The sequence below is a fragment of the Ceratina calcarata genome, unplaced genomic scaffold (assembly GCF_001652005.2).
Source record: "Ceratina calcarata isolate Rehan_Ccalc_2016 unplaced genomic scaffold, ASM165200v1 scaffold369.2, whole genome shotgun sequence".
In the NCBI taxonomy this organism is placed as follows: Eukaryota; Metazoa; Arthropoda; class Insecta; order Hymenoptera; family Apidae; genus Ceratina; species Ceratina calcarata.
The window spans coordinates 401,882-412,625 of record NW_017160008.1 but is presented as its reverse complement, the minus strand read 5'-3'; the positions used below and the strand labels follow the sequence as shown (position 1 = coordinate 412,625).

The window sequence follows — 10,744 nt, the reverse complement described above, 5'->3', positions numbered from 1 at the left end:
ATATACTTAATAATAGAGAGAGCTCCATCGATTAAACCGAACATATTTCAACAATCGCCCCTTGCGTTTCTCGACTGAAATATGTTTCAGTGAACATTGGAAATACATATATTTCATGTTTGAAAATCGGTTTTAATAAAAGGTACGATAATGTCTCTTGAGTTCGTTACAATTCGTTTCCCATTTTCTCGAAAGTTATTCCTATTCTATTATTGAATATTGATACGATACGAGCAATCGTGCTTGCTCTAGCATCCCCTTTCATCTCTTTGTAAATCATATGATGTAATTTGCTCCAGAATGGAATCGAAAAGAGTTCTTAGGCAAACCTGATATATACCTGGAACTCTGTATTCAAAGTATCATACAATCTCTATTATCATCGAACCCCGTAATAGGCAGATTCAGCTGCGTTATCATTGAGGCAAGGTGGTGAAATTCGAACGGCGCGAACGGCGACGGTGGTGGCGATGGGTATAGCGTCTTTTCCCCGCTCCTTAAGGAGAGTTTAACGAGACACCACTTTTCATAATTCGAGGAAGGGAACTCTATCGTTTTTCCGACACGAGGCGACGCGACGGCCGCGCGCGGGCCCGCTCCGCACCGCCTCGATCGATTTTCTTAACCGTCTTTTCTCCCGCGCCGTGCCTTGAAGCTGCTCTCGGCCGCAAAAGAAAGAAAATAAGGCTGCAATGACAGAAGGTTTCACGGTAGGGCAGACACTGCTGCCACGAGCACTTCCAACCTTCCTCTCCATGGCAAAGAGTAACCAGACCAGTGAGCGCGACGAGCGTGAACGTAACGACTAAAGGGGGATGCAAAAACCCCTGTGCCGGGCCGAGAGGGTGAGAGAAACGGCTCGGTGAAATGACGAAAAGAGTCGGCGAGAGAGAATGATAGAGACATTCGAATGGGCAAAGAAAAGTGTGGAGGATGGAGGACCGGAAAAGGAGGAAGATGAACGCGAACGGGTACACTATCGTTCATAAGTATTCGGACGTCATTCAGTTTCCAGACAAAATTTTTAATTGATTTACGGGAAATCTGAACGAATCCTTGGCTAATTATTGTAGAAATTATTTCCATCGTATTCAATAGGGAATGAACGAATCTTCTCTTTTCTCAATTTTGTAATCTCGGACTTGTAGCCAAGAGAATTTTAAAATACTTCTCCGTGACTAAAATATAAAGTGTATCAGATCTTTTAAATATTCCTTTTACCTGGTGGAATGAAAGAATTATAAATTATAATTTAAGATCTACCATATTTCACAACGCGAGAAGAGAGGATCGTTATTTCGTGTGTCTATTGGATGACATAAATTTAATTGACTTAGTGAATCTTAATCGGTTGTAGTCTATATTAACTCTCTGAATACTTGTGAACGATAGTGTAAATAGCCGAAGAGGCGACGGAAAAAGAAAAGGGAACGATGACGAGGGTTGAAGGGGTAAGAGTCGGTGGAAGGAAGGAAGGAAGAATGAAAAAAGGAAGGAAACGCAGAGGAACGGGTAGGGAAGGATAGGCTAGGCGGTCCTCGTCGTAGACGTAGAGGGAAAAAAGGAAGATTCATGAATAATGCAAGAGCGAAAGCCGGCTGAAACAATTGCTGGGCGTCGCCCTACTCCCTGAAATTACATCATCAGATTTTCCGCGAAATTAAAACATTATATATTCCACGCTCGGTTCTCTCTCACCGCGACCACTCGTCTTCTTCCCCTTTGGACATTATGCTTCTAGGCTCCCGCCCTACGGTGAGCGGACAAAAATCGCCGATTATACGCTCGCGCGATGAGACTGCGGTATTACCTACCCTCGGAACGTCTCAAATATTTCCTTGAAAAAGGGTCGCCGTTCTTCGGTCCAATTCTCCTCGACACGTAAATTAGAATGCTGCCTGTCTTAAGCGAAACGAACCTGTTTTACCGCGTTACTTCTGTCACAAAAGTTTTTCTCATCTGCTAGATATACATATAGTATTTAGTGTTTGATATAGAAGTAAAAAATGAACCATAAGTATTACAGAAGATGATTCAAGTTCATATTGAGGACGAGATGATATCTGTCTAATAATTTATTGAGTCTGTTTCTGGCTTGTCTTACGTGAGGATAAAAGCAACTGGAAGAACGAAATACCCACGAGACATGTTGCCGATACCGATCACAGCAGTTAGATAACCGATCGTTGTCGCCGTCCTTGAAACCCTTACATCGGATATTAATTTCCTCCGGGGATTACGACACGTTCTCTATCTTGGAAGTTCGCGACGGAGACAAACTTTCCCCTTTTCGAAGCGAGCGCGTTCAAAGGAATCGCGAACGAATCCGATTAACGATGAAAACGCGAAGGGAGATGGTTTAATAAAACATGAACGCTAATGCATACACAAACTCAGGAAACTATTTTCTTTCAAAAGGTTCCGAACAAAGGGCACTCTCCCGCCCCTCGTGACCGACATTAATAAAATGCTAATGCCAAGATGTAACATTAAGCCGATATCGAGTGACTATTAAAACACGCGACTGCTGCAGGTCGACGGGATCGAAGTTCTACGACTCTTTTGCAAAAATTATCACGATCCCATAAAATAAAACGGTTTACTCGGCGCATTCGATGTAAAACCGTCTTGCTAACATATTCTACATTTTAAACGATGTACAGTCGAAAATAAACAATCGGAATTAATTAACTACCCTTGATACTTTATTAGCGGAGCAATGATATAAAACGAAAGCATTCGATTACTAATTAAACGAAAGTTCAATTAAATCTCGCGTGACTCCTGAAGGAACGAGGGGTGACTTATTTAATAAAGTTAAATCCTTCTCGAACCTCTAAGAGATTTATCTTCTACTTTATTTGATAACTTAATACACTTCGTTTTAAAATAATTTATGTAATTGTAAGAATTATTAATTAAGTACGTCGGCTATAGGTTTTATTACAAAAGCGCTGAATAGGGGAGTTTTTATGAGAATGAACATCACTCGCGTGGCGTACGTACACGTTTACTGTCTATTGAGGGAGCCGTCTATTATTAGAGCAATGTACGTTTTTGGGCGCACATAATCGTCAACCTACAATGACGAAAATGAGTGCTTTGCCCGGGACTGCGAAAGGGTTGTTAACCCAATGCCGGGAGTACTATAATCTCGTTAATGCCACAGTCATATCGTATCTCTTGGCCGGGGGAATATGCAAGTACTGGCTGGGTATACCGAAATCTCCAAGTGCGAGCAATTCCACGGAGGACCGGAAACCGTACCCGTTCTGAACACGACATCGTGTTTACGGCGAAAGCTGGTGGCGCGCACACGTGGTAGGGCAGAGTGGCCCCGTGTTGGTAAAGAATGGTTTCATGTACACAAATATGGAATATCTTTTAGGCAGCAAAGCTCGCTCGACTATATGTAGGAGCAGGAGAATTGCGTTCGTAGTACCCGTGGAACTTCTCATTACTTGTGTAAACACACATTAGCGTTTCGCACTTCGCTAATACTGTACTCCGACGTTCGAGTCAGCAAATTTAAAGGCTCATTACACTTAAGAATTAGGTAACTCCGGAGATAGGGACGACAACGTACGTATTTTAAGAGCGCATAAAAGTTCCGTGGAACTTGTCACGATAACACGAAAGATCTGCTTTTAAACAGATACTATAAAAAAACGCGATAAAATTAGATCGATCAGTACATTAATAGTTGTTTCCTTGCTTCTCTAAAACTCTTATATTTAATTATTTAATCAGCTAGCAAATACTAGTGAATAATCACGGCATTCATAGATCTTGGTGGATAGTACTTTCATCATAAATCAATTCAATGATATAAGACTCGATGTTAAAACTTTATACTTACATTTTTTGGAACTTGTTTCTGGAGACATCAGTCAGCGAATCTGAAATGAATTTTTTTTATTAACGATTGTACTTTCTTTTATATAGAGCAATGGCTTTATTGATTTTCTTCAGTTAGCAAATACTAGAACTAATCATGGCATTCATAGATCTTGGTGGTCAAAAGTATCATCATGACTACGTCTCAATAACAAAGTAAAATATATTTATAATGTATGCTCACCATTTACAAAATATTGCGAAATGCTTACATCTGTGAGTAAACGAATCTGAAAACATTGTATATTATTAATTTTTGTATCCTAGTTTATACAGAATTGCTAATATATGTAGCATTACATCAGATAGCAAATACGAAGTAAAATCACGGCGCTCAGTAATATAAATCTTGGTGGACAGAATTTTCATCATATACAAAATCTACGAGCGACTGAAATAAAAGTAAAAAATAAAAATAACTCACCTGTCTAAAAATGAACCCCAATTTGCATTCATGCATTCTGAAAATGAAACAAAATTTATACTAATTGAATATATCCTTAAAAAAGTAATCGTTTTAACTCACCTTTTATGTTCACATTTTTATCTAATTATTTTTCAATGGATGTGTAAAAAATAAATATAGAAAATGTAATAGCGAAGAAGAAATGTTACTATTATGAAACTAATATATCTACTTGTGTAATAAAAACTAGCTTCTGTAGGAGAAGCAAAATAATTCTGTTTTTATATAATTAACAGATCTCCTTTGCAGTACATCACGTTCAGATTTACATTAAAATGTGTGTTTATTAGTATACATGAATTAATCTGCCTTTTTGGTTGCTCGGGGTTTCTTAGCTGGTAAAGGCTTTTGGGAACGTAATACAGCACTGGCACGGCGCAATGCAACCTGAAAATATTAGATAAATTAATTAGATTGAATAATTGAAACAGCTCTTGTTTAAATAACAGGTTTGATTTCTAATCAATTTACCTTTGTAAGATCTACACGATACTTATTCTTCGTAAGTAATCGTTTCAACTTATACAAAGATCTGCGAGCTCCAGCTTTCATGGTACATCTAACTGCAGCCTTCGCTGGTTTCCTTACAGCCCTAGCTTTCTTATAAACCACTGTGAATCCTTTCTTGTCTGGTGTATCAACAACACCAACACTCTTTTTGTGAATCAGACCAGAATAGCGGTAGCTACTCAGATTGGTCAAATTGTTAGATTCCTAAAAATTTTCATTATACATTAATGTAGAATTTTGCTAAAAGAATTAGTGATAGTAAATAACTTTCAGAAATGCTTAAATCTGGTACCGTGGAAAATGGTTTGTTAATGTTGCGTTTTTTCAAGAGGAACGCATTGTTATTGCGTATAATCATCCAATTTAAATGGGACGACATGTTGAACAGTCTGAAAAAATTTGTTTTATTATACTTACTCTTATTTTATGAGTGTTATAAGAAAACAAACAAGAAATTTATTGATACTGGTAACCTACGAAATCCTGAATGAAAACTAAGTATTGTATTTTCTATGTACTCAAACTACTCGACTCTAAAGTCGCTTTCTATAAATTCATTTCTTAAGCCACGTAATTACAACACAATCGATAAAAGAAAGGGACTAAATAATTGTTAAAAATGACAAAACTTTACTCACCACGTGCACAACCAACACGGGAAGAAATAAGGAAGGAACAGGGAGAATAAAATGGATGGATGACGATTCCAGTAAATCTTACCAACTTAATATGCCTAGATAAAAATCACCAAAATCAAGCTTTCAAAAAATAAAAAACATTCTTAGAAATTTATATATTTTATTATAATTCCACGGAACTGTATAATAATGAACAATTTTCTGTTCGTTATTTTATTCGAAAGGCAGTTCATTAAACATAAACGTTAATTCCTCACGATCGTATTTATGATTATCCTGCTCTTTATCCTCATTCGATTCATTCCGAAAATCTTGTGGAATATAAATCGAAGTATCATTTGCATATAATGGATCGTCATCAGGCAACTTTTGCAAATTCGCCCATCTTATTGCAACATCGACAAATACACACTTTCTAAATATTACACAGTGTATATGCCGAAGTTTCTCATATTTTATTCTCATAAATCCTAATTTGCTTAAAACATATCTCCATGATTTCATAATTTTTGCATTTGCGCCAACATGCTTTGAGTCGGGGCTTATAATAAAAAGTATACCACTATCTCTTAACAATTCATAAGCTTTCTTGCAACATAAGTATCTTTGCTTAGGGCAGGGTAAATATTCGAGAAATAAAGAAAATACAATTACATGAAAAGAGTTTTTAGACAATTGCAAGATCTCTTGTTTATCATCAGACAATATTTGCTCCTCCCCAATTTGAACGTTTAAGAAATCACAACATAAAACTCTGTCTGGCAAACCATTCAAATCTATTGCAGTTACATCAAACATATCTGTATCTCCAAAAGGATTATAACAGCTTCCTACATCTAGAAAACATATTTTATCTGTCTTTTCTGTATTTTTGTCGTAACATTTCGGTAGTTGATCCTTCTTGTATGCAGCGTTCGTGTTATAATCTTCAGGAACAGTTGTCACAAAGCTTGCATCTATTTTCGACTTAATATCATCTTCCCTTGTATCATACTTTTGTTTTTCACCATTTAGAAAGTACTCCTCGCAATGAGATTTAATCCATTCTATCCTGGAGTATGTTGAACTTTTGGTGTTCAAGTTATTCTCCACCCAATACGTAGTTGCCAATTTTTGCATGGAGGAGGCATATTTCTAAATAAAATTACTCATTAGTAAGGCTACTCTCAAACTAGAGATATTTCTAATTAGAAATACATTTAATTATAAAAAAAAGAATGGAACCTGTAGGATATCTTTTCGACTGATGTGCTGTTTCCACGCAATCTCAGGGCCGTAATTCTGAGCTTCTTCTCGTAACGTGGCATGTACGTTTTTTATAATATCTGCTAAATGTTTATGCTCTTCTGTCGCCATTCGAAACTTTGTACTTGCATTACTCGATTTGAACACAGCGTTCTTTCAATCCTATTGGGAACAAGTTGTCCATCAAATTACGTGAAAGCAGGGAACCTGGATACTACACGTGTCAATGATTTCTTATTAGGTCACGAATGAGGAGTTTTAATAAATGTGTACGATACGATAATGCCATCATGTGATATTCCTAGCTAGCTTATCGCATGCGCTAATAACACCTCAGCTAGTGACGGTAACACCGTATATATTGTTTAATTTTTCTATAGCTTCTCTTACCTAGAAACAAATGTTGGTATTTCTTTATTAAATTGGCTGCAGACGTAAAAGATCATAAATAAATTTAATTATATAGTGGTTTATTCCATTTATTGAAACTCTGCTTTTTTTTAAACTTCCTCCACGCGTTCTTCGCATTCGGGGCCTGATAGTACCCTTATAATTAAAAAATAAGTACGTCACTTAGATACACCCAGCAGACTCAGTAACTCTTTAGTGCATGCATTGATGCATATGAAAAAATCCCACGGTCTTCTATCACTGGATCACTGTGACTGACTTGAATAGAAGTTGATAGAAGTCGGTCTGTGGTTTAACCTAATGTCTACGTTTTGACGTTTTATTGAATCGCAGTCGTTAACCCCGACGATCAAAATAATGGCGGGTTCTGCGCTAAGACGATTAATGGCTGAGTACAAACGTGAGAATCAGATTTTCACTTGCTTTTTGTATTTCATTACAACCGTCGCATAAAATATTCCTCGCTTATTCTTCCTTTTCGTTCGATTTCAAACGATGATACGTAACAACCACGTAACTTGCAGAATTAACTTTAAACCCACCTGAAGGCATTATCGCAGGACCGATAAACGAGGAAAACTTTTTCGAATGGGAAGCCTTAATCACGTAAGATCTTAGACATTAAAAGATTATTATCTTCAAGTCAAGACTTGCTAGCATTTGAATATACGTTTCTTCAAAACTTTAATCATTTACGAATACAATTAGTGTTTAGAATACTTTTTCCAACTTGAATATTCATTACTTGTTTACAGTGGACCAGAGGGAACATGCTTCGAAGGTGGTGTATTTCCAGCAAAGCTGATATTCCCACCAGATTATCCACTGAGTCCACCAAAGATGAAATTCACTTGTGAGATGTTTCATCCAAATAGTAAGGCTCTTTCCTAATAAAACGTTCAATCATTCTGTCGACTTTAAGTCTGTAAATATTGATTACATTTGTTTCTTCAGTTTATACAGATGGGAGAGTATGTATAAGTATATTGCATGCACCTGGTGACGATCCTATGGGCTACGAAAGCAGTGCAGAGAGATGGAGTCCGGTTCAAAGTGTAGAAAAAATATTGTTAAGTGTGGTAAGTATGTTAGCGGAACCGAACGATGAAAGTGGTGCGAATGTTGATGCGGCGAAGATGTGGAGAGACGACCGATCGGAATTCGAGAGGATCGCACAAAAATTAGTTAGAAAGACACTTGGCATTCCACCATAAACGAAGAATGTTTAATATTTAATTGAAAGGTGAAACTGTAATTAAAATATCAGACTGTTCAGTCGAAAATATATATTGTGTACATTAACTCAATTTCATTCGTAAGTTTCACACCCGTGTGTAGTATAGGTGATCGTACAAAAAAAATGTTACCCGATATATTAGTCTCAAAAAATGTATTTTATTTTCAACATTGCAGTACAAACATGGGTAATCAAATACATACATATTTGTGTACAATTAGAGTATCCTTGATCGGAATAAAGTAACGAAAAGAAAGAATGCCTTCCTGTGCTCATACATGTGAAAAATTTGATTTGTGCAAATTATTTAAATTAGTAGATAATTCTCCATTAAATTATTTCATCGTTACGTTGGAAAGTGTTTACTGTAATTAAAAATTATTATTTTGTAATACATTGAGAAATAAAACTGGAATCACGCTTTTATATGAATTCATTGCAAGTATATTTGAGATACAATGAAATTCATAGATTTAAAAATTGTTGATGTAATAGGTATTGCAAATTGTTTGATGTTTACTTAAACTTACAGTGATTTCTTCATCGTGAGAATAAAGAAAGAAATAAATGAAGGTAAAGTTTTTACTCAGTTGTCATGTTTTTTGTAATGTCGTACAGTTACTTTAAAGTTTCAATGAACCATCCACACTCCTGTTGTGCATATTTGAAACCATACTTTGTATCACCTTAAATATTTACAAAATTAAAAGATTTGTAATATGTTCCTGATTATCATGCATCCCTCACTCTAATGATCATCGAACTTGGTGATAAATTATTTTAGACTAGAATTAATAAATAAAACAATATGAAAATCATAATTGGAGATGTAATTGTTAACAGCAAGAAGCTTACATACTTTTAGAACCTCCGCCTCGTTAAAATTATGTTTGGATATTATATCTTTGAAAAAGACAAAAAATAAATGCATGTATTTAGACGTAAATTGATATTTATTAATAAACAATACTGAACTCTAACTTAAAACGCAACGTTTATGACTAGCACTTGTCAATTATGTAAAAATTATGTGTCAATAAATTTATAATCGAAGTACAACATTGAACATGTTTCGAAATCATCACTAGTTTCCGGTATTTGTTTTCTAGTTTTCCTCATACGCATTTCGTTATTTTAATGTAATTTAGAGAAACTGATTATGCATCCTACATGCGTTTATAAATTGAGTTAAGCATGCTCTCACCAAATTTTTGAAACAATGATTCAGCGTTGTACTTTGAATATAGTTAGAAACTTTGGCATGTAAGAAATAAATTACCAATCTATGCCAAGTGCATTTTCGATCCCAAAAAATTTCTAATTAAAAATTTAAAAGCATCATAACTGAAAGAAACAGCTATGGTTTAAGAATTTTAGTATCACATTTCAGTGTCAAAAAAGGCATTATAAAAATACACAATTATTATCTAATAATGCGCTTTCTTAGAGATAAGAAGAAAAATCATTTTAGAAGCATCTACCAGAATAACACTTGGCATAGAATTTTCGTATTCTTTTTCTTGAGATTGATATTAACAATAGTAAAACATAATTAAATAAAGCATTGATACTTTTTTCGATAACGCTAATTTTTTCACAGGAATACATATGTGCAACTTATATTAATGTAAAATACATTTGTTATAAAATGGTACTAATTCTGCTCTATATACCTCCCTCTGTGGCTGAGGTATCATGGTGCCTTTAACCATTAATTATACGCACATGCTTCACAATATGTTTAGACTTATCCTTAGACATAGTCCTTTTTCAGACAATCTGGTAATAGTAATTGTATTGCAAAATCTACCACGTGAATATTGAGTATAAAATTTGTTTGTTTAGTACTGCAAAGTTCACAGAAAAGTGCAACCGAAATTTTCTTCTGAGCAATATGTATACGTGACCTTTGCTATTCCATGATTCGTAAAGCTGCACGGGTAAACCAATATCAAGGGCAAATAAGAGAGAAATTAAGATTTCGTTAATCAATCTGTCTAGTAACAGTCAGTACACATTTTGTATAAAAACCTTTCTCCTCCCTTGAAAAATCTATCTTAATATCAATGCTTCTCATAGTGAGCTCTGTATAACATTACAGAATACAAAATTTATCAAAGTAATGTCTCTGTTTCTGAAGATGAGATTACGCACCTCTTCAGGAAAGGGACAAAAATAAAAATATATGTTATTACAATTTACTAAATTTTATCTGAAGCTCCTTTCTACTTTTCCGTTTGGTTACTCGAAATTGTAAATTGAAAATTTTTCGCTTGTTTTATATTAACCCTTACATTAAGTTATGATCTATAATTTATGCAACGATTGCGAAATAAACTG

General features: G+C 35.3%; 3 protein-coding genes across 5 annotated transcripts; 1 reads left to right on the top strand and 2 right to left on the bottom strand.

Moving 5' to 3' along the window:
• Positions 1-4,627: 4,627 nt before the first annotated feature.
• RpL28 (ribosomal protein L28) lies at positions 4,628-5,593 on the bottom strand. The gene is made up of 4 exons (XM_018025903.2): positions 5,512-5,593; positions 5,166-5,262; positions 4,835-5,077; positions 4,628-4,750 (listed from the first exon to the last, which is right to left on the bottom strand). The coding sequence occupies exons 2-4, from the start codon at positions 5,250-5,252 to the stop codon at positions 4,664-4,666; spliced, it is 417 nt and encodes a 138-aa protein (XP_017881392.1). The 5' UTR covers positions 5,253-5,262; positions 5,512-5,593; the 3' UTR covers positions 4,628-4,663.
• A 76-nt stretch (positions 5,594-5,669) lies between these two features.
• Samtor (S-adenosylmethionine sensor upstream of TORC1) lies at positions 5,670-7,190 on the bottom strand. 2 transcript variants are annotated; one of them, XM_026814233.1, is made up of 3 exons: positions 7,150-7,190; positions 6,736-6,922; positions 5,670-6,645 (listed from the first exon to the last, which is right to left on the bottom strand). In XM_026814233.1, the coding sequence occupies exons 2-3, from the start codon at positions 6,865-6,867 to the stop codon at positions 5,725-5,727; spliced, it is 1,053 nt and encodes a 350-aa protein (XP_026670034.1). In that variant the 5' UTR covers positions 6,868-6,922; positions 7,150-7,190; the 3' UTR covers positions 5,670-5,724. The 2 variants fall into 2 exon arrangements, with proteins under 2 accessions (XP_026670034.1, XP_017881401.1); XM_018025912.2 differs by lacking the exon at positions 7,150-7,190 and having other exon boundaries at positions 6,736-7,124.
• A 95-nt stretch (positions 7,191-7,285) lies between these two features.
• Positions 7,286-9,126, top strand: Ubc7 (ubiquitin conjugating enzyme 7). 2 transcript variants are annotated; one of them, XM_018026004.2, is made up of 4 exons: positions 7,295-7,567; positions 7,692-7,773; positions 7,923-8,041; positions 8,122-9,126. In XM_018026004.2, the coding sequence occupies exons 1-4, from the start codon at positions 7,525-7,527 to the stop codon at positions 8,379-8,381; spliced, it is 504 nt and encodes a 167-aa protein (XP_017881493.1). In that variant the 5' UTR covers positions 7,295-7,524; the 3' UTR covers positions 8,382-9,126. The 2 variants fall into 2 exon arrangements, with proteins under 2 accessions (XP_017881494.1, XP_017881493.1); XM_018026005.2 differs by lacking the exon at positions 7,692-7,773 and having other exon boundaries at positions 7,286-7,567.
• Positions 9,127-10,744: the final 1,618 nt, after the last annotated feature.